Source organism: Pleurodeles waltl, chromosome 3_1 (genome assembly GCF_031143425.1).
Source record: "Pleurodeles waltl isolate 20211129_DDA chromosome 3_1, aPleWal1.hap1.20221129, whole genome shotgun sequence".
Taxonomy (NCBI): Eukaryota; Metazoa; Chordata; class Amphibia; order Caudata; family Salamandridae; genus Pleurodeles; species Pleurodeles waltl.
Window position 1 is genome coordinate 411,427,663 of NC_090440.1, and position 24,304 is coordinate 411,451,966.

At 45.6% G+C, this 24,304-nt stretch overlaps 1 protein-coding gene across 2 annotated transcripts in view; it reads right to left on the reverse strand.

Moving 5' to 3' along the window:
* The window catches only part of PRC1 (protein regulator of cytokinesis 1), a 317,616-nt gene that overhangs the window by 141,452 nt on the left and 151,860 nt on the right, over positions 1-24,304 (reverse strand). For both annotated transcript variants that reach the window (XM_069222650.1, XM_069222651.1), the window contains exons 8-10: positions 18,799-18,935; positions 9,025-9,120; positions 8,161-8,307 (exon numbers count right to left, since the gene is read on the reverse strand). In XM_069222650.1, the coding sequence (XP_069078751.1) occupies positions 8,161-8,307; positions 9,025-9,120; positions 18,799-18,935 (380 nt within the window). The remainder of the gene's footprint in view (positions 1-8,160; positions 8,308-9,024; positions 9,121-18,798; positions 18,936-24,304) is intronic.

The window sequence follows — 24,304 nt, forward strand, 5'->3', positions numbered from 1 at the left end:
TCTGTGGCGAGGAACAAAGCCTGTATTGGGTGGAGGTGCTTCTCACCCCCTGCAGGAACTGTAACACCTGGCGGTGAGCCTCAAAGGCTCATCCCTTTTGTTACAGCGCCACAGGGCATCCCAGCTAGTGGAGATTCCCTCCCCTCTGGCCTCTGCCCCCACTTTTGGCGGCAAGGCTGAAGGAGATAATTAGAAAAACAAGGAGGAGTCACCCACCAGTCACGACAGCCCCTAAGGTGTCCTGAGCTGAGGTGACCCTCACTTTTAGAAATCCTCCGTCCTGTGGATGGAGGATTCCCCGAATAGGATTAGGGATGTGCCCCCCTCCCCACAGGGCGGAGGTACAAAGAGGGTGTAGCCACCCTCAGGGACAGTAGCCATTGGCAACTGCCCTCCACGACCTAAACACAACCCTAAATTCAGTATTTAGGGGGCCCCAGAACCTAGGAGACTAGATTCCTGCAACCTTAACAAGAAGGACTGCTGACCTGAAACCCTGCAGTGAAGACTAAGACGACAACTGCTTTGGCCCTAGCCCTACTGGACTGTCTCCCCAACTTAGAAGAAAACTGCAACAGCGACGCATCCAACAGGGACCAGCGACCTCTGAAGCCTCAGAGGACTGCCCTGCAACCAAGGACCAAGAAACTCCAGTGAACAGCGGCCCTGTTCAACAATCTGCAACTTTCTTGCAACAAAGAAGCAACTTTAAAGACTTCACCTTTTCCCGCCGGAAGCTTGAGACTTTCCACTCTGCACCCAACGCCCCCGGCTGGACCTGCGGAAAACCAACACTTCAGGGAGGACTCCCCGGCGACTGCGAGCCCGTGAGTAGCCAGAGACGACCCCCCTGAGCCCCTACAGTGACACCTGCAGAGGAAATCCAGAGGCTCCCCCTGACCGCGACGCCATGTAACAAGGGACCCGACACCTGGAACCAACACTGCACCCGTGGCCCCCAGGACCTGAAGGAACCAAGCTCCAGTGCAGGAGCTACCCCCCAGGCGACCCTCTGCCTAGCCCAGGTGGTGGCTACCCAGAGGAACCCCCCCCCCCCTCCCTGTGCCTGCCTGCATCATTGAAGAGAACCCCAGGTCTCCCCATTACTTCCTATCTAAAACCTCGCTGCCTGTTTGCACACTGCACCCGGCCGCCCCTGTAACGCTGACTGTGTACTTTCTGTGCCCCCCGGTGCCCTACAAAACCCCCCTGGTCTGCCCTCCGAGGACGCGGGTACTTACCTGTTGGCAGACTGGAACCGGGGCACCCCTATTCTCCATTGAAGCCTATGTGTTTTGGGCACCTCTTTGACCTCTGCACCTGACCGGCCCTGAGCTGCTGGTGTGGTAACTTTGGGGTTGCCTTGAACCCCCAACGGTGGGCTACCATGGATCCAACTTTGAACCCTGTAAGTGTTTTACTTACCTGTGAACTTAACCTCTACTTACCTCCCCCAGGAACTGTTGATTTTTGCAGTTTCCACTTTTAAAATAGCTTATTGCAATGTTTGCCAAAACTGTACATGCTATTATGATTATTCAAAGTTCCTAAAGTACCTAAGTGAAATACCTTTCATTTGAAGTATTACTTGTAAATATTGAACCTGTGATTCTTAAAATAAACTAAGAATATATATTTTTCTATATAAAAACCTATTAGCCTGGAATTGTCTTTGAGTGTGTGTGTTCCTCATTTATTGCCTGTGTGTGTACAACAAATGCTTAACACTACCCTCTGATAAGCCTACTGCTCGACAACACTACCACAAAATAGAGCATTGGAATTCTCTTTTTGCCACTATCTTACCTCTAAGGGGAACCCTTGGACTCTGTGCACACTATTTCTTACTTTGAAATAGTATATACAGAGCCAACTTCCTACAGACCGGATCTGACAAAGTTACCAGATGCCCAAGGAGACCTCTGCACCAGCAGCCCCCTGTCCTTGGGGAATCCGACAGATGTTCCAGCAACATCCAGTGGGCGCTTCCCCTACCTGTCCAGCCTTTGGTTTCCCGGAACAGATACCCTGGACGTACCCAGGTGTGTGTTTGCACTGGGCGGCCCTGGAGCCGCTGAGGGTGTGGGTTGGTGTGAACCTGTGGCCCTACCGGTGCAGACCTAAACCCCACATGCCTGTGTTCTGCATCCATGGGTACTTACCAGCAATTTGCTTTCTACCAAGCACCCCAGTCCTCATAGGATCGAATTGTAAACCCAATGCCAACTTTGACCTCTGCACCCAGCCAGCCCTGTGTTGCTGGTGATGCACCTTTGGGGTCAGCCAAAACTTTGACCTGTGGACATCCTAACCCCCGAAGACTGGTATTGCAAGTTGTGTACTTACCTGTTAACTGTGCCAAACCCCAACCCACCACCTAGGACTCTTTTGACTCATATGAAAAATTGCAGTGTCAACTTTTGTAATCGAAAAGTGTTACTTGTAAACTGCTGTATCTGCAAAAACCAAATATAGTACATTTCATATATATGCTTGATACCTATTGACAACTGTACTTACCTGCAACAAAGACCTTCAGGTTCTAGAAATAAAGTAACAAAATATATTTTTGCTATATAAAACCACTGGCCTGGTGTTAGTCATGTAGTGTGTGCCTCACTTTGTGACTGTGTATACAACAAAAGAAAGCATTTGTATTATCTACAGTAGCCTCTGTCAAACCTCTGGGGAACTCCTAGACTCTGGGCACACTATACCTCATTTTCTATAGTATATACAAAGCCAGCTTCCTACAACTGCCATTAACAAAAATGGCCACAAACGTTGCACTTTCATTACGTTTTACTGATAAAACAATAAAGTGCACAAACAAAGTGTGAAAGTAGGGTTTCAGCAAATATGTATCGTTTCCACATAACCAGTAAAATATTCTACTTTGTTTTAACTCTATTAAAAGGCTTCCAGCTCTCTTCAGAAATACAAAAAAGTGCTTTCATAACTACTGAAATATGACACAGTTAATATACCAGCTATTTACATGCCATCTGTTCGCCATGATTGTCATACAGTTAACTTTACAAAATCCTCTAATTTAGCATTCAGAGAAAGAAAAGTAAACCCAAATCTCCTGGATAAAATAAGCAGCATTTGATAGAAGACATACGCTGATATTTGACCTCTGCTTTGAATGCAAAGCAAAATTGACATGATAAAAAGATTTAAAGGCATCTTTATTGCTCCCTCACACTTTATGAACAGAATATCTGTTATTTGTCAGCTGGAGGTCTATCACCCGATCAAACTAGCATTCACTAAAAATAGCTCACCCTAAGGGACGAATTACTTACCTATGGAAACGCCTTATCTGGGAGAGGCAATACCTAGTTGCAGATTTCTTACTTTAGAATTTCCCCCAGGCAGAAGTCTGGATCCGGAGATTTTTCTCAGGCAGTACCAAGGCGTGCTGTTAGGTGGCACTGTCTGCTTCTCATCAGTCATCTGCCCCGGATATGTCGTCATGGGACCTATACAGGTGCCACCCCAGCGCGCTAAAATTAGTTTCTTTTCATCACTTTCCAAGCCAGAAGTGCAGAGCCATGAAGAACACTGACCACTGCTGCATCAAAACTAAGGCCTTGAAAGGGAGTCGCTGTCCCTTGAAATCAGTTTGCAGAAAGGGGAGGATGGGTGGACCAGTAAGAAATCTGCAACTAGATATTGTCTTTACCAGGTAAGGAGTTACTGAAGGTAAGTAACTGGTTCATCTGATAGAGACATCTAGTTGCAGATTCCTTAACCTAGAATAGACACCCAAGCAATACCAGTCCCGGATGTGGATCTGCGAACAAAGATTATACTAGAAAGTCACGAGGGACCGAATGTTCAAATTGCCGTTTCTGCAGACCTGACTGTCTAGGCAGTAATGTTACCATCCCCTACTTGGGTTGGGGACAGAAGGGAGGGTGCTGGACTATCAATGCAAATTTTCGGAAGAACCGATTCCTCTGCAATTTGACTCCTTTGGAGGAATAGGTTTTAATTTTAGGTATTTGTTTTGGCACTGCTATCACTGGCCTAATCATTGATGCAGTTGTGGCTGATAAAGTCATAAAGAAGAAAGAATGCCCTGACGGAAGTACTTTTGCTCTTTTGACTTGGAAAGATTATTCAGTTCTGTAAGCCCATTATTACTATTACAGTTTCCACCTCACTCTTCGTTCGTAGAATTTAACTCTTCCATAAGCTGCCCAGTTAATACAGACCATGAAAAAGGCAGGTTAGTGGTCTACTATTTACAAAGAGTTTTTCAAGAACAAGCTAAACCAAGGGAGGGGAAAAAAAAACACAAAGAAAGAATGAAAAGGAGGATGAGAAAAGGAAATGTCAGAGTGCTTTGTTGCGTCCAGTGCATATAATAGTTTTAAACTCACATTCACAAAGAAAGCAAAGAAATGAGGATGCAGAACACTATGGTACAAAAGGAGTGCATATTACAACGGCCTTCACTTACTTTGAACATTCTGTGGAGCAGGTTGAAGCCCTGCAGGGTGTGGGAAAGGTAGGCTAAGGTAGAGAGGAGCGCCTGGGAGAATTAAGAAAGTAGCCTCAGTGAGGCAGTGTACAGTCACTAAGTAGCAGGGACAGATGTGTGGTAAAGCCTGGGACGGGAATACTGATGGAATACAGGCTGGCGACCCTGTCACCAAAAGTAGATCAGCAGCCAATGGAAGTGCGGTCCAAATTGGATTCTGGAGGTCCGTCAAAGAGCCAGAAGGACAATGTCTCCCAGCTATGGGCCATCAGTTGGCGGCACAGCCCTCTGGTATCCTCCCTGTGTAAAGCTATTGCCTTAGCCTTCCACCAGCAGGCAAACACACCCAACCAGAGCTCTGGGGTTGGTGGAAGTAAGCGCTTTCATCATATTGTGAATTTTATTTTTGGGGCTACGTTAAGGGCCAGATCCAGCAAGTGTGCTGCTGTTTTATATTTGTAGGTCATCTTGTAAATGCTCAGGATCCCAACCTCCCAGAAAGGCTATACCAGTGGCTTGCTCTAGATTAGCTATGACAGAACTGTGCTCCAGTATGCCCACAACTGGGGACAGTTTAGGGTGACTGTGGCAACCCCCCCACCTAGCGCACGTTTCCAGGGAACTGAGAAATAAGTGGGCAAGCCACATAGGAGGGAGATAAGCCCTGTGAAGGATGTAGAATTAGATCAATTTTAGGCAGACATGCTGCAACCGTTTCTGCGAATATGCCAGCACTTTCTCTCGTGCTGTCATGGAGTTGTCTGCCGAATTCTGTCTCCCATATATCCCTCAGAGACTGTAATGTGGTTTGTGTAAGGGGAATTAGGGCCTTAGTAAACCACCTGATCGGTTTGCAGTCTCCAACCATGATGTGTCTGTGTGTTCGTTCTGATTTCTGGGCCGTCCAGCCATCCCCCTGAGAGTGCCACCCTCAGCAAGGTAAGAGAAAGCGCCTGACGGGGAGCCCATATTGGTCGGTCAGTCTGGAATGTCATGAGTAGGCCGTTCTAATACAGGTCTCCCCTAGAGCTGGAATGGGAACCCAAAGCAGCCCTGGCAAATTCTGTCATACCAGCCCCCATAGGGTGCATAGTGAGCGAGTCTAACCACTAGAAGGTGGCTTGAGTGGGTGTCCCCCGCACTGCTACAAAACCAGCCCCAGAAACCAAAGTCGTTCCAATGCAGTGTCAACTCCTGCCAGCACGGTATAGATGGTGCATCTTGCCTGAAGCCGATACAGCTGAGTCCCGGAGGAAGACCGTTACCGCATGGAACACTGCTGCATATGTTCAGGTGTTGGGCTCCAGATGATATTTTAATCATGAAAGAAATTTTCATTTGATTCTCACTATTTTTAGCATGGATGTTTTCTGTTTTTAATATGTGTAAAACAACTGTTTTAGATGTACTGAGAAACATGATATTCCTGTACCTTCACTGAGTTTGTCTAGGTAATCCTTTGACAATGAGTGAGTAATTTATTAATAAGCAAGCTCATATGTACTATTGACACCTGCCTCCTAGGTACATTTTTCAGCTATTGGTATCAAGTCTCTTACCTTTCCTATTTAAAGGGGCTATCGACCTCGATGTTGAAGCACAGCTGTGCCTAACAGACATTACGAAAACAGACTGGTTTGGGATCTTCGTGGCCTTTTTGCGATTTATACTTTTCATAAGGTAAAGAGTTGCATTTGTTACAGTCTTAGTTGTTGAACTTCGACAGAAAGACTGATTAGTTACAAGGATTAAAGGAAGCACTGTTCATTCGGTCCTGTTGTCCTTGGTTGGAGAGTCCATAGTATGACATATTGGCAGCGGAGCCTCCATTTGAAAATGTAGTTTTCCCACTCTTCTAGCAAGCCCTTACTAAAAAGTGTATGTTCTCTACCATTGCTCCTCTGGAAGGTGATTTAGTTGGTGACTTCAGGGAGTATGATAAACGGAGGATCATTGGTGATCGAATATAGCGATCTTGGCGTTGAATAAGACCTACACTTCTTTCTTTCGTGCAGGGATGTCAAAACTTTACTCGTCTGCTATCCTAGATGGGGTGGCATAGTGATTCAAAATGTATGTGAATGTTACATGTACTTGAGACTCTTTGGAGTACACCGAACAAGACGTTGCATAGAAATGATCAGTTGGAACATATGCAGAGGAAGATCAGCGGGATTAAGGAAAAAAAAAAAAAAGAAAAAAAAAAAAAAGAAATTGGCCTTGGCTGCAATGGAAACATTAAGGCACAACCCGTTTGAGTAGCCTGGCGTTTCATCCTTGGTAATAGTAATATGGAATAAGCTGAAAACCTCAACGCCATCTTGACAGGGGTTTTATTGCTTGATGAGAAGAAATCCTTTGAAAAGTACAGTTGACATCCAAAGCACCAACTTGGACTGCAGTGCTGACGCCACCAATCATCATCAGATATTCTGTCAAAGTAAGTTGCACAAAAGCCATGAACACTCTCTCCCATGTTAAAGGAATTCTGGTCGCAGTTGCTTAAGTGTCTTAAACTTGAAGACCTGAAGTGTCTTTTGTGACACTGATCTGCTGTTGACTATACGTTTGACAGTGAATGTTAGTTAAGTAACATTGTAAACAAGCAAATGTTTGCATTTTAACAGTTCAACATTTAATGTAGCAACAAGTAGTATCAACACACCTATGAATGCCTACTAACACATCAGTGCTTTGATGCCAAAAGTGTTGCCAATGATGATGTTCCATCTTCTCTTTTTAGATCTTCCAAGGGAGTCTTTGTCAGGGGGTGGCAGGCCCGCCTATGGAGGCTGGGAAGTAGATAGCTCAAATCTGCTCTTATTGTTCCCCTCTTCTGCCCTCATGTCTTGCATCATGCCCTCAGTTTTGTACCCTCGTAGTCCCTCAGAGTGCTATTTACCATTTTTCTACAAAAGCCACAATCCTCGACTGAATGAAAGGCCAGGAAAAAGACAGAACACTGCTCACATAAGGCTGTGACTGGCTTCTATCTTCCACATTATGAACAGCTGAAGAAAGTGAAGTGATTCCTGACCGACAAAAGGATGAAACGCATGAAAGATTCACTCCACCTGACAGAGGATCGAAAGAATCGAGTAAACATCAGAAATAAAAGTTTGATTGAAAATATTAAGATTTTTTGAGGTGTGAAGTCTCAAATGTTCTGAGATCATTCACTCTCAAGCTGGAAAAAGTACAGGCTTTATGGGTCAACTGCCAGCACAATGCACTATGGGTAAGGGAACATTTGAGAGTCTAATAGAAAACATTTTCTCACTAATTTGAGTTCAAACCTATTAGCCTAATACTGCATTTGCATGTAGACAGGTTCTTCACCCAAGATGCTGCAATGCAGTATAAAAGAAAATAAAAAATTAAAAAATAAATAAAAAAACACCTAGCATTTCAAAGGCTTACATACCTCTTCTGGAATTATAATGTCAAGGGGAGCCTTCCAATGGCTAAAGACACACTGTGCTGTTAATTCTTGTGACCAAAAACATTTTTTTTTAAAGTGTTCCCGGGACCATGCACGCAGCAGGCAATTGGTCTAGTGTTTATGTCAATGAAGATCCTACAATGCAGAAACATACTTTTCTTTTAAAACAACCACGTTTAAATTGATCTAGTGATTTCACACTCTACTCATCCAGCTTCAGACTCACCCTTTCTTGCTTCTCGCGCTCTTTTTCAGCATGAAAGGCCTGCCATTGTTCAGACACAAAATCCATAAATTTCTGCCCATGAACCTTAAACTCCATCATCTGTTCTTGTTCCCAGGAATCAATGCGAACCTTCAATTCTTCCTCCAACTGCCAGAACAATAAATGTACATTTTTGCTTACAGAAAATTGAAGACAAAGATTAGTAGGTCAACTAATGCAAATGCTCCATAATACAATCAACATCTTTATTATAACAATGTAGTGAATGATCGGAAGAATGGCAACTACTTGAATTCTGAATAGTGCATTGCCAGTTAGCACCAGGAGTGATAAGTGTAGTACAGCCTATCTTTTTCCCTTCTGTCGTTTTTATAAACGGTTCAAAACAGTATCATTTACAATGTATAGTATATGGATAAATGGACCTACTGTTTAAATCCCAAAATACTAAATGTTAACAAGACCATGTTGCATCTTACAGGAATGTTTTCTTTGATTTTCCCTTTTAAAAAAAAAGAAAAAAAAACATTAATGGGGCCTTGGGATCCCAGATGTGAAGTGAGAGAGACTACTGTTTAATGGAGTTCAGATATCAACGGACAAACAATATAAGTATCATTCAAAAAGCTTAAACTTGGAATGCCTGATACTTTGCTTGTAAGAGTGCACCGCTTTCCTCGCAACACAATAACTACTACAGTATTTGTTAATGAAAGGCAGTATCAGTGAACCTGCTTGCATCAAATAACCAAAGAAAATGACATAAAAAACATAACCAATATGAGTTAACATATCCTTAAATGAGGACGCAAAAGGTATTCCTTGTGATTCTTTTTTTTTTTTTTTTTTTTTTATTGGTTATACCTTGGGGAGTTTTTTCAGAAGTGCAGAATGCTCTCTTTGTTCTTTTAAAAGATTGCCTCCTCGGTTTGCCAATCTACTAGGGTCTTCAACTTTTTTCTGAAGAAGAAGAGAAAAGTAGTGTTTAAAAAATACAGAAACATGATACAGTAAAACAAACCATTAGCACGTCAAAGCACTGGCATATGCTGAAAATCAACTCTCTCTTAACAAGGTGTACAAGATGGCCACTTTGAATAATTCTCAGTAGTTGTCATGGTTAGGTTATCACAAAATACGTTTTTTCTCTATAGCCATACATATTGCACACACAAGTGAAGAAGGCAGTCATCTATTTGTAATCCTAGTTCTCCATAATAAGTACTTCTTTGTGCACAAAATACAGCAAGTAATCACTGTGCTCTACCCATCTAATCAGGTTATGTATCTGTCATGCAAGTAGGTAGGAAGAATGCTTGTATACTAAACTAGCATACCTGTGACACAAAGTTGCTATACTTTGGTAAAGATTTCTCCGACGCATACTTTATCTAAATACAATTCTCCTCTTGCGAGTCATTTCCAGGAACTAGACTAGATTAAAAAAAAAAAAAAAACCTCTTGCAGTAGACCCTGTTTGATGACATCTCATCCTAGGTGGCAATAACAGTATTGACAAAATGATGGCAGTGACTTGAGACCTTATCAAAATATGCAAGCCACTTCCTCAAAACGACATACTGAATGGGTCAGTGAGGAATCCTCCTGGAGATCGATGATTTGCCACAAGGAAAATGTTACTTACCTTTTAAGCATCTGTTCGTAGCATGTTCATATGAATTGCATGCTACTGCCATTTAGTGTGAAACTATGCGACTTGTCCTTTATCCAAAAATGTGCACGGGCATCAACTCCACCACAGTGTTGGTCACTCAGCAAGTGAAAGGAGCAATTTGATGGGTTTTGTGCATTCTAAATTGACAAACAGCATGTAAATGAGAAACCATGCTATCACTGCTGGCTTCCTAGGAGTATGCTGGGCACATGTATACCTACAGTACTACAAGCTACACAAAGATTACAATAACAATTTCCATTCGTAGCATGTGTCGCTGTACATACATGTGCTTTCATTGACTTAATTCAATTCCTCACAGCAGAGGCAAGCTGGCAGATGAAGCAATTGTCTTAAAAAAAAAAAAAAAAAAAAAAGGTTAAGACAGTCTGGCCAACATTAGCCTGATGACGAGCTACAATACACCAACAGTAATGCTTGATAAATGTGAGATGTTGACCAGTTACCTGCTTTGCAGATGTTAACCAAGAAAGCCATAGTGGTTCTGGCATGCAACGGGGCCCCTAAAAGGTGCAGTGAGTGCACGGTTAGCTCTGGCATAGCATGTTTGTGTGCATTTGACAATTCACCTTGCAAAGCATGTCTTAGAAATAGGGAGACCTGTACAAGGTTTAGCATGGGCAGCAAAGCTCGTTTGTCTTCAACAAGAAATGTGCTCTCCAATGTGAAAGGAGAAACCAGCTTGGGCTAGAACTGAGGACCTAGTCTGAAGCACCACAAGGATAAACAGTAAGTTCCTGCAGCTCAATGACATCTAGAGCATAACGGACAGCTAAAGGTGACAGTGCTAAAGTGAATGTTCTCTGTGTAAAACACCGTAGCATTGGCTCAACCACAAATAGCATATTTAAATTGACTTCTACATCCCTAGTAGGTGCACTACTCGTTCCCAGGGAGTGTAACTTAAATTCTACTAGTGGGCTTGCAGCACTGATTGTGCCACCCTTCAAACACCTCAGGTCTGCCACTGCAGAGTCTGTGTGAGCAGTCTTAAGCTGTCATGTGGATCTGGCAAGCTAACCCTCTTGCCAGATCCAACCTTCCTTTTTAATACAAAAAAAGTCACCCAAAATGTAGGCCCTGCACAGCCCACGGGTACGATGCAATGTATTATGACAGCTACTTTTAGGTTTTACATGTCCTAGTAGTGAAATTCTTAAATCATTACTACAAGGCCCATCTCCCCAATAGGAGAACATTGAGATTGCCTTGTTACATTTTATGTGTGTAATATCCAACTGGTAAGGGATGGGACCCCCAAGTTTGGTGTCTCTGGAGTGTCAATTTAAAATCACAACTTCTGGTCGAATTTTAAATTGTCATTTTGAAAAATCCACTTTTAGAAAGGTGTTTTTTTTTTTTTTACTTTATCCATTTGGTGCCTTTGCTAGTCTCTAAATACACGTCTAGGGTGGGTGACAGCTGCGCTTTGAACATTCCCTCTAGACAGCCACACACAAAGAGCTTAGGTGTTAGTAAAGGGCCATCCACACACTGATGGGTCATCTTGGCCAAGATGACCGGGAGAGTGACACCTGAATAGATTGTGTTCTGTCCGCACACAAAGGGCTGCATATTCCCTACATAGTGAGTCTGGAGCCAGGGCAGGAAGGGTGGGGACTCTGCGCTTGAAAGGTCTCTTTTTGAAATCTTCCCCACTTCAGTGACACAACTGGGCATAAGGACTGGACCTCAGACACCACCAACTAAGAACACTTCTTGGCTTGTGGATACTCCGCCAGGAAGGTGGTCTGCTGTGCTGCAAAAGGACTGCCACTCTGCCAGACTCCTGTTCTGCTGGGCTCCTGCTCTGCTGACCTACTGCCTTTCTTCTCTGGAAGTGAGAAGGAAAGGAACTTCATCTCTCCAACTCAGAACCAAAGCGACTCTAAAGCTTGCTGGTTGCCTCCTGTTTTCTGACGTTTCAGGGACACAAAATACTTCCAACCCACCTGCTACAGCACCTAAACTCTGTCAACGCTGAGTCTTGCTCATCCAAGGGGTGCTAATCCAGTCCACAGATTGGAACTGGCGCATTGGGCGCCGTTGTAAAGATCAGAGTTGACACATCACCTCAACCTCGGCAAACCGCCTTCAGAACTGCTGCATCTGGCATCCGAGGCATCACTGCGGTGCATGGAGAAAAATCAACACATCTTCGCTACTGTGTGGCAGATGAGCCAAGCGCAGACCAGAGGAGCAGAACAAATGATTTCCTGCAAGAGAGGTGTGACCACCCCTCCCTGTGTATTATGTGTCTTAGGGTTGGGGTGGGGTGACCTCTGAGCATCACCAGACTGCTTTGAAGAGCCCATTTGGTGCCCTCCTGGCTTAATCCAGTTTGCACCACTTCAGGAGCCCCCGGTTCTGGCTCTGGTGTGAAACTACACAAAGGACAGGGGAGTGACCACCCCCCTGTCCAGCTCCTCCCCTAGGGAGGTGCCTATAACTGACAGGTGGCCACTTGATTCTTCCATCCTGAAAATAAGATATGCAGAGGCCACTGGGAGCATCTTTTTAGTTAGGCCAGATAGGTGATTTCCCTGACCCCCCTCTGATAGGTAGGTTACTGCAGAGAGTGATCAACACCATTTTAGAGTTATTTAAGGGCTCTCACGCAGATGGGTCCTCCGATTCGTCGAGCAAGACTATAAGAAACTCTCTGAAAGATGTCTTTTGCCCCTGGAACTGCTATTGGCCTTCGCCTAGAACCAAAAAAGTCTGCTACTGGTAGGAAGGCTCCCACTGCAACATTGTTTCCCCGTATCCTCCAAAAATTCTGTAACATTCAAGGCAGGGTCACAAGGACTCTGTTTGCACCAGGAAGCAAGAAGGAATCTCCTTTGGAGTGAAGGAGTCACTACCCTGCTATGGCAGGGACCACAACGCATCGTCGACCGGTTGGTGGGGTCTGCTGTCTCTGGACATTCGAAGATCCTGCAACACTAGTGGTGTGAGTGTTGTCTCCTTTTGTGCTTCTATCCAAGTTGGGAGACCATTGGTCCTTGCTCCTGCCACCGGATTGGCTGCCCTGCGCACTGCGACCATTGCATTTGTCAAGGTTTGGTGACTCTTTCTCTGGGAGATTTTCCGCCTCCAAAAAGTCCAAGCCCTCAGCACTCTGAAACCGAAGATCAGCTCCTGTCCTGCAAAGTGGGGCATCTGTGTGACTTCCTGTGTGCTGATGGCCAGCTTTGACTCCCCTCCTGGGTAGAGTCTCCTGGACCTTGCTAGTCCCCACAACTTTGCAAACTTCTATTTTGCTTCCATTTGCACTTGCCTGTGCTTGTTGGTGACCTGGCTGGTCACAGAGCCTCCTGCAATCCCGCGACCTACGAGGTACAGCTCGTAGGTGACTCCTGGGATCCTTGTCAACTCCTGGACCCCCGCAGCTGGACTTCCTCTTCCACTGGCTTGCAGAAATGTAATCTTCTGGAGGGTGGGTATTGCCACATGCACCACCTGGGCACCTCCTCGGGTACAGGACTCTACCCTCCACCCAAGCAGGTTCTCCATGTCCGGAATCTGTCCCTGGGTTCCACTGACCTGGTCCACGGGTTGTGTCAGCAGCAGGACAATCCGAGACATCGAGTGTCTTCTGGGAGAGTCCGTTCTCCCCTCTGCATCTGAGTCCCTGGTATAGGTACTCCTGTCTCCTGGGTATCCTGGGGTAGAGGCACTCTCCCTCCATCCTCTTGCTTGCCGGTTTCCTCAGGGCCCACTGGGAAGAGTCCTGAATTCCACAAACTCCAACCACTGCTTTCTGTGTTACCCTATGGGGCAACTGGGTGGGTGTAGGAAGTTGGCTCTGTATGCACTATTTCAAAGTAAGGAATAGTATGCACAGAGTCCAAGGGTTCCCCTTAGAGGTAAGATAGTGGCAAAAAGAGATAATACTAATGCTCTATTTTGTGGTAGTGTGGTCGAGCAATAGGCTTATCCAAGGAGTAGTGTTAAGCATTTGTTGTACATACACATAGACAATAAATGAGGTACACACACTCAGAGACAAATCCAGCCAATAGGTTTTTGTATAGAAAAATATCTTTTCTTAGTTTATTTTAAGAACCACAGGTTCAAATTCTACATGTAATATCTCATTCGAAAGGTATTGCAGGTAAGTACTTTAGGAACTTCAAATCATCAAAATTGCATGTATACTTTTCAAGTTATTCACAAATAGCTGTTTCAAAAGTGGACACTTAGTGCAATTTTCACAGTTCCTAGGGGAGGTAAGTATTTGTTAGGTTAACCAGGTAAGTAAGACACTTACAGGGCTTAGTTCTTGGTCCAAGGTAGCCCACCGTTGGGGGTTCAGAGCAACCCCAAAGTCACCACACCAGCAGCTCAGGGCCAGTCAGGTGCAGAGTTCAAAGTGGTGCCCAAAACACATAGGCTAGAATGGAGAGAAGGGGGTGCCCCGGTTCCGGTCTGCTTGCAGGTAAGTACCCGCGTCTTCGGAGGGCAGACCAGGGGGGTTTTGTAGGGCACCGGGGGGGACACAAGTCCACACAGAAATTTCACCCTCAGCGGCGCGGGGGCGGCCGGGTGCAGTGTAGAAACAAGCGTCGGGTTCGCAGTGTTAGTCTATGAGAGATCTCGGGATCTCTTCAGCGCTGCAGGCGGGCAAGGGGGGGGTTCCTCGGGGAAACCTCCACTTGATCAAGGGAGAGGGACTCCTGGGGGTCACTCCTCCAGTGAAAGTCCGGTCCTTCAGGTCCTGGGGGCTGCGGGTGCAGGGTCTCTCCCAGGTGTCGGGACTTTGGATTCAAAGAGTCGCGGTCAGGGGAAGCCTCGGGATTCCCTCTGCAGGCGGCGCTGTGGGGGCTCAGGGGGGACAGGTTTTTGTACTCACAGTCTTAGAGTAGTCCTGGGGTCCCTCCTGAGGTGTTGGATCGCCACCAGCCGAGTCGGGGTCGCCGGGTGCAGTGTTGCAAGTCTCACGCTTCTTGCGGGGAGCTTGCAGGGATCTTTAAAGCTGCTGGAAACAAAGTTGCAGCTTTTCTTGGAGCAGGTCCGCTGTCCTCGGGAGTTTCTTGTCTTTTCGAAGCAGGGGCAGTCCTCAGAGGATGTCGAGGTCGCTGGTCCCTTTGGAAGGCGTCGCTGGAGCAGGATCTTTGGAAGGCAGGAGACAGGCCGGTGAGTTTCTGGAGCCAAGGCAGTTGTCGTCTTCTGGTCTTCCGCTGCAGGGGTTTTCAGCTAGGCAGTCCTTCTTCTTGTAGTTGCAGGAATCTCATTTTTCTAGGGTTCAGGGTAGCCCTTAAATACTAAATTTAAGGGCGTGTTTAGGTCTGGGGGGTTAGTAGCCAATGGCTACTAGCCCTGAGGGTGGGTACACCCTCTTTGTGCCTCCTCCCAAGGGGAGGGGGTCACAATCCTAACCCTATTGGGGGAATCCTCCATCTGCAAGATGGAGGATTTCTAAAAGTCAGAGTCACCTCAGCTCAGGACACCTTAGGGGCTGTCCTGACTGGCCAGTGACTCCTCCTTGTTGCTTTCTTTGTTCCCTCCAGCCTTGCCGCCAAAAGTGGGGGCCGTGGCCGGAGGGGGCGGGCAACTCCACTAAGCTGGAGTGCCCTGCTGGGCTGTGACAAAGGGGTGAGCCTTTGAGGCTCACCGCCAGGTGTTACAGCTCCTGCCTGGGGGAGGTGTTGGCATCTCCACCCAGTGCAGGCTTTGTTACTGGCCTCAGAGTGACAAAGGCACTCTCCCCATGGGGCCAGCAACATGTCTCTAGTGTGGCAGGCTGCTGGAACCAGTCAGCCTACACAGATAGTTGGTTAAGTTTCAGGGGGCACCTCTAAGGTGCCCTCTGTGGTGTATTTTACAATAAAATGTACACTGGCATCAGTGTGCATTTATTGTGCTGAGAAGTTTGATACCAAACTTCCCAGTTTTCAGTGTAGCCATTATGGTGCTGTGGAGTTCGTGTAAAACAGACTCCCAGACCATATACTCTTATGGCTACCCTGCACTTACAATGTCTAAGGTTTTGTTTAGACACTGTAGGGGTACCATGCTCATGCACTGGTACCCTCACCTATGGTATAGTGCACCCTGCCTTAGGGCTGTAAGGCCTGCTAGAGGGGTGTCTTACCTATACTGCATAGGCAGTGAGAGGCTGGCATGGCACCCTGAGGGGAGTGCCATGTCGACTTACTCATTTTGTTCTCACTAGCACACACAGGCTTGTAAGCAGTGTGTCTGTGCTGAGTGAGGGGTCTCTAGGGTGGCATAAGACATGCTGCAGCCCTTAGAGACCTTCCTTGGCATCAGAGCCCTTGGTACTAGAAGTACCAGTTACAAGGGACTTATCTGAATGCCAGGGTGTGCCAATTGTGGATACAATGGTACATTTTAGGTGAAGGGACACTGGTGCTGGGGCCTGGTTAGCAGGGTCCCAGCACTCTTCTCAGTCAAGTCAGCATCAGTATCAGGCAAAAAGTGGGGGGTAACTGCAACAGGGAGCCATTTCTTTACAGTGGGTAACTGACTTACTCCTGGTTGCTGGGGTCACAGATTTCTGGTGTTTCTATCTGGCCCCAGCCCCTACCTAACCACCACACTTGCCTTGTTTGGAGTTTCACTTTCACATTCCACTTTTTTTAGTATATTGTTTGGCCCTTCTCTACGGTCCTGTATACTTCTATGCTATTTTTGCTGGTTATTTTGTGTGTTTAATTGCAAGTAGTAGTTTGGAAGTGTTGCTGTAATAAAGTATCCTTTATTTTTGCAACACTTGGTTCTTTCTTGTGACTAGGTTATTGCCCGACAACTGTGGTATTGCAAGTGCTTTGCATTACTCCTGGATAAGCTTTACCTACTCGCCCTAGCTACCCCTGCTGAGATTCTGCTATTTGGCACCTATTCACTATCTCCAAGGGTTGCAGGGACTAAGTATAGGGGGCCGCACAATAGGTGTACACCATAAACTGAGCCAGCCTCCTACAACTGTTATATTATAATCCATATACTAAGAAATAGAAACATTTAGGATGCCGTTAAAATAAAAATATCGAGTCCGGATTATATCCTCTACTAAATAAAAAAAATTCATTCTAGCTAAACTTACTGTTCCCACAGCACAGTTAGCCTGACAACTGGTGACACAGCGAGATCAGACTGTACGGGTAGCATCAATCAGTTTGGTAAAAAACCTTACAAATTTACCAAAAGCTGTGCTGAGCGCTGTTTCAGTGGGTTTCATGCACTCAGCGACAGCAAGCCAGCATATCCATACCCTCAAGCTTAATAACAGTCCCCTCAAGCAGCAACAAGGAAATAAAGCAGATTTGCTTTTTGATCAACCTTTTAAACTCCTTCCCTGAGCAGGGCAAAGCCCACAGATTCCTAGCCTGTAGAGACCGTAGGCAGGAATCTAAATATTCTTTAGAGGAGAAATCCACAGATGGGGCACTTAGGGCAGGTTTAAGCAAATGGTCCAGTGTCTTCTCCTGAGAAGCGTCAAAATTATGACATGTCTTTTGAAAAATACCTTCTCTAATTAAGTCTTGTTTAGGGAGTCCAAATTCTAGTCCTCTGCGCTCAGGAGAAAAATTTTGGGTGATCAAGGACAAGCTGATTTTGGCACTGAAGTAGTCCAGTACCCCCACCTAAGTCCCTCCCTCTCTCTCTCTCTCTCTCAGAACTTCACTCCCAAAGAAGAGGATATGGACCAGTTTGGAGCTTATGACTTAAAAGGGAGCCATCATGGAACCAATAGCAGAACAAATAGTTTTCTCATTGATGGAGGGAGAAGGGCACAGAGAATGACATCTGCCACCTTGGAAGCCCAAGTAGAAGGCTCTCCAATTTCTCTACAATGAAACCCCATTGCAAGGTGCAGCTCATTTATCAGCTCTGCGTAGCTTGGGTTCTTGATGAACCTACAAGACCTATATATCCCCATAACCAGGAGGGTCCACGAAACATATTGGCATATTGCTTGAAAAAATCTATCATAGTTGGAAAAGTTACGGAAGAAAACATTCAGAAAGGGCTATTTTTTTAAAATCAATTTCAATATTTTTTTTTAAATTTCAACTGTCACTTTCTGTAGGAAAATCTTGAAGGATCTACATAAATTACCCCTTGCTGAATTCAAAATGTTGTCTACTTTTCAGAAATGTTTAGCAGTCCGGGACCCACCACTGGCTTCACACCCATTTCAGTCACTAACTGGAAGGAGGCTAAAAGCACAAAAAATATTAAAAATGAAGTATGTCCAAGTAAAATGCCAAAAATGTGTTGAAAAATGTGGTTTTCTGATTAACGTCTGCCTGTTCTTGAATGGTGGGAAGATGGTGGTTTTAACACTGCAAACCCTTTGTTGATGCCATTTGCAGGGGAAAATCAGATGCTTTCTTCTGCAGCACTTTGTTCCCCATTTGTAAAAATAAAACACATTTTAGCTGTATTTTGGCTAATTTCTTGGTCTCCTCCAGGGGAACCCACACACTCTGGGTACCTTTTCAATCCCCAGAATGTTGGGGAAAAAAGGACGCAAATTTGGCATAGATAGCTTATGTGCACAAAAAGATATTAGGCTCTAAGCACGAACTAACCCAAATAGCCAAAAAAGGGTTCAGCACAGGAGTAAGCGAGAAGCCAGCAGCTAAGGTGTTAAACGACAAATATCAATACCATTTCATCTATAACACATGTAACGCATATTTTCCATGTATCAAAACTGCTATGATTATTAGTATGGACAATTAACTTCAGTTATTTCTATTGAAAATATTTATTTAAGTGCCATATTTTAAAAGGACAAATTACAAGGGAGATAAGTATCGGAGATCAAAAGATAGGACATTTACAGCTTCCATCCACATGGCTCAGTCCAGACTGCAGTTAATGGTAAGTTAAGATAAAGGGAAATTTTCAAAATGACCATTCATAATCATTTGCCATCACGGTAGCCATTCCATTCTCACAATTACCTCTAATTCCAAATAACGCTGCCAGCTGCCCTGCCAGTGTTGTACACCTTCAAACAACTCTTTGTGAACTTCATAATGGTGCTTGATCCTTGCGATCTCATCCTCATGAAGAGTGAGAAGGTCCTCTGTATAAGCATCTGTGAATATATTAATACGTCATAACTTTAATAGAAGATTTCACACATTTCGTAACTGGTGCTGCTTCAGAAAATGCAAGCAATACAACTTAGATAAGTTGCTTTGGTATACATAGTCCCCTCGACTAACGACTTATGGGATCTCCTGGGTGCAGGACATCATACCAGAACGTTTTTCACAGAAACAGAATTTTTATGCGGGTTAATACAATACTCTCCTGAAAAAGCATGAGATAATCATAATGTACAATATTAAGCACCCATCAAATTTTTTGCCACACTTTTTTTGTCAGTTTAATATAGCACAAACAACTTGAGGGCATTGGCACGGTTTACATGAGCACCAGAATGTTACACTGGGACAGGTTCTTTTTTCTCTATTTTTTGAAGGCACATAAAGATAGTGATTTGCTCAGAATCACAGCCCATTGAACTGATATGGGGACTCAATTTGGTTCACTAGCTCAAAAGTCACCAGCTCTGGCCATTAAGCCACACCTCTCCTCACTCACATTTGAAAATGGCTAAAGATTATTTCCCTACAGAAACAACCAACGGAACAAAGGGAAGAGCGGACACACCACTGTCCTTTAGTCATGTGCAAACACCAGGTGACCTCTCTTACTTTAGATGGGTATCCTGATTGATAGGTTTGCCTCTGGTATTACCAGAGAATGAAAGACTGATGTGTTATTACATCTCAGCTTTTGGACCTGTAATCCCAAAAGAAGTGTTTTTTTTTTTTTTTTTTTTTTTAATGGAGACATAACAGAAATACCCAAGATTAACCAAGGCTGCACATTGTGCAGCCCTGCGATCACAACTGGATATCATGTCCTTAATAAGGGTCTCTTAAAAATCAGCTCTCTGATTTTTATAAAAGACTTCTATGTACTGCTTAAGAAATTACCACAAGGCATGATCTGCTGGAAGTGCACTAGTACTAGCTGCCTTTATAGGAACAATAGGTGAAGTCGTAATCAGGAGAGCTTAACCCTCTATTTCTTGCCAAAATATAATGAAACTTAACGTCAACAGCAGACTTTTGAGATGGTGGTAAATCTTTAAAAGACGACGAGAGATGACCAATGTTTCACAGCTTTGCTGAAATGGAGGCTGTAGTGGTCAGAGGATGTGGAGGGCTACAAACATTTCCCGGGAATGGTGATAACTAAAACATTTGGATTTACACCATGCAAGATCTTTACAGATAAAGGACGGTGCAGTCTCTAGAACTACTGGAGGTATGGGTAGAGGAGTAACTGTGGCTGAAATTGAAGTAGAAGGAAGCCTATGAGTTATGGGAGATGGAAAGGTTATATGATATGTAGTTGGTATTCTGAAGAAATGGAAGACAATGGGACCAGAGAGTCTGATGTGTACTGCTGGATAAAACTCTTACCTTGTTCAATACTCAGTCGCCTGAAATTCTCCTTGACATGAGATTCGAAATCAAGTGCATTTTAATGTTTAACAGAGTAGCTTTACATTGACTGATGTGTCAAAGTTAGAGGTATGGATAGCAATAAGTTGATTTTTTCAATGTCGAATGGAGGCTTGATGGAAAACTAGCCCTCAGCTGGAAACATCCGGAAGCATGACTTCGGAACAACGAAGTCATGAACAATGCAAGTGGAACAACACTTTCGTCAACAATAACTTTGTTTTTCTGTCCCTTAACGATATGTGTTCTGAACAACGCATGTGTGGTTGAGGCACAGAAAAAGGAAGTCAGCATTGGGACGAAGTCAGGTAAGTGGGGCTGAGGCAGGGTAGTTCTGGGTTTTAAGGGTATGGGGTGGGGGATGGGGTAGTTCTGGTTTTTAGGGATCAGGGTGGGAGGATGGGGTAGGTTTGTTTTTAGGGGTGGGGTGTCGGGTGGTTTTAGTTTTTACAGGCAGGGTGTCGGGGTAGTTTTAGGGGCAGGGGTTGTTTTAGTATTAGGGGTGGAAAGATCAGGGTTGTTTTAGTATTAGGGGTGGAGGTATCTAGGTCATTTTAGTATTGGGCGGGGTCATGGTAGTTTTGGTTTTAGGGGTGGGGGTAGTTTTAGCATTAAGGGAGGGGGGGGTCAGGGTAGTTTTTAGCATTAAGGGCGGGGGGTCGGGGTAGTTTTAGTAGTTAGGGCAGGTGGTTGGGGGGGCTTGCATGCTGGAACCACGCATGCCATCCCACACAAGCCTTTACTAGACATGCATTTACAACAAAAAAAATGTTAAGGCATGCGCTGTAAAGGTATTCATGGTAACGAGGTCGTTGTTCCGACGGCGGCGTTTAGGCATGCGTGGTTCCAGGATCCGTTGTTCCATCATACATTCGCCCACAGCTACAAACATGTAACCAATGAGCTGGTCTCACATGGTTTCATGTCGAGATTGCTTTTGGGAGACCCTATTTGTAAAGAAATGGCTCCCTGTTGCAGTTACCCCCCACTTTTTGCCTGATACTGATGCTGACTTGACTGAGAAGTGTGCTGGGACCCTGCTAACCAGGCCCCAGCACCAGTGTTCTTTCACCTAAAATGTACCATTGATCCCACAATTGGCACACCCTGGCATCCAGATAAGTCCCTTGTAACTGGTACCTCTGGTACCAAGGGCCCTGATGCCAGGGAAGGTCTCTAAGGGCTGCAGCATGCATTATGCCACCCTAGAGACCCCTCACTCAGCACAGCCACACTGCTTACAAGCCTGTGTGTGCTAGTGAGAACAAAATGAGTAAGTCGACATGGCACTCCCCTCAGGGTGCCATGCCAGCCTCTCACTGCCTATGCAGTATAGATAAGACACCCCTCTAGCAGGCCTTACAGCCCTAAGGCAGGGTGCACTATACCATAGGTGAGGGCACCAGTGCATGAGCACTGTGCCCCTACAGTGTCTAAGCAAAACCTTAGACATTGTAAGTGCAGGGTAGCCATAAGAGTATATGGTCTGGGAGTCTGTCAAACACGAACTCCACAGCACCATAATGGCTACACTGAAAACTGGGAAGTTTGGTATCAAACTTCTCAGCACAATAAATGCACACTGATGCCAGTGTACATTTTATTGTAAAATACACCACAGAGGGCACCTTAGAGGTGCCCCCTGAAACTTAACCAACTATCTGTGTAGGCTGACTGGTTCCAGCAGCCTGCCACACTAGAGACATGTTGCTGGCCCCATGGGGAGAGTGCCTTTGTCACTCTGAGGCCAGTAACAAAGCCTGCACTGGGTGGAGATGCTAACACCTCCCCCAGGCAGGAGCTGTAACACCTGGCGGTGAGCCTCAAAGGCTCACCCCTTTGTCACAGCCCAGCAGGGCACTCCAGCTTAGTGGAGTTGCCCGCCCCCTCCGGCCACGGCCCCCACTTTTGGCGGCAAGGCTGGAGGGAACAAAGAAAGCAACAAGGAGGAGTCACTGGCCAGTCAGGACAGCCCCTAAGGTGTCCTGAGCTGAAGTGACTCTTACTTTTAGAAATCCTCCATCTTGCAGATGGAGGATTCCCCCAATAGGGTTAGGATTGTGACCCCCTCCCCTTGGGAGGAGGCACAAAGAGGGTGTACCCACCCTCAGGGCTAGTAGCCATTGGCTACTAACCCCCCAGACCTAAACACGCCCTTAAATTTAGTATTTAAGGGCTACCCTGAACCCTAGAAAATTAGATTCCTGCAACTACAAGAAGAAGGACTGCCTAGCTGAAAACCCCTGCAGAGGAAGACCAGAAGACGACAACTGCCTTGGCTCCAGAAACTCACCGGCCTGTCTCCTGCCTTCCAAAGATCCTGCTCCAGCGACGCCTTCCAAAGGGACCAGCGACCTCGACATCCTCTGAGGACTGCCCCTGCTTCGAAAAGACAAGAAACTCTCGAGGACAGCGGACCTGCTCCAAGAAAAGCTGCAACTTTGTTTCCAGCAGCTTTAAAGATCCCTGCAAGCTCCCCGCAAGAAGCGTGAGACTTGCAACACTGCACCCGGCGACCCCGACTCGGCTGGTGGCGATCCAACACCTCAGGAGGGACCCCAGGACTACTCTAAGACTGTGAGTACAAAAACCTGTCCCCCCTGAGCCCCCACAGCGCCGCCTGCAGAGGGAATCCCGAGGCTTCCCCTGACCGCGACTCTTTGAACCTAAAGTCCCGACGCCTGGGAGAGACCCTGCACCCGCAGCCCCCAGGACCTGAAGGACCGGACTTTCACTGGAGAAGTGACCCCCAGGAGTCCCTCTCCCTTGCCCAAGTGGAGGTTTCCCCGAGGAATCCCCCCCTTGCCTGCCTGCAGCGCTGAAGAGATCCCGAGATCTCTCATAGACTAACATTGAAAACCCGACGCTTGTTTCTACACTGCACCCGGCCGCCCCCGCGCTGCTGAGGGTGAAATTTCTGTGTGGACTTGTGTCCCCCCCGGTGCCCTACAAAACCCCCCTGGTCTGCCCTCCGAAGACGCGGGTACTTATCTGCAAGCAGACCGGAACCGGGGCACCCCCTTCTCTCCATTCTAGCCTATGTGTTTTGGGCACCACTTTGAACTCTGCACCTGACCGGCCCTGAGCTGCTGGTGTGGTGACTTTGGGGTTGCTCTGAACCCCCAACGGTGGGCTACCTTGGACCAAGAACTAAGCCCTGTAAGTGTCTTACTTACCTGGTTAACCTAACAAATACTTACCTCCCCTAGGAACTGTGAAAATTGCACTAAGTGTCCACTTTTAAAACAGCTATTTGTGAATAACGTGAAAAGTATACATGCAATTTTGATGATTTGAAGTTCCTAAAGTACTTACCTGCAATACCTTTCGAATGAGATATTACATGTAGAATTTGAACCTGTGGTTCTTAAAATAAACTAAGAAAAGATATTTTTCTATACAAAAACCTATTGGCTGGATTTGTCTCTGAGTGTGTGTACCTCATTTATTGTCTATGTGTATGTACAACAAATGCTTAACACTACTCCTTGGATAAGCCTACTGCTCGACCACACTACCACAAAATAGAGCATTGGTATTATCTCTTTTTGCCACTATCTTACCTCTAAGGGGAACCCTTGGACTCTGTGCATGCTATTCCTTACTTTGAAATAGCACATACAGAGTCAACTTCCTACACTATTCCTTCCCCAAAGCAATGAGAACAGAGGATAAAGGGGAGGGTTAACATCCTCCTCACCTAACCTCAAAAGCAGATTTTAGGTGGTGCTGCTTATCTTTCTTTCTATATACTGGCATTTAATCTACCAGTTCCTCAGGGTGCGGAGAGGAATCCTCAAATAGGGGATAGGGGTTATTTCAGTCCTTTTCGTGACACACACAGGACATGTTGCACAAAAAAGGCATTCTGAATAGGAGTAAAAATATTATTTTAGGCTGCTTTCAAATGCCAAAAACACTGCTC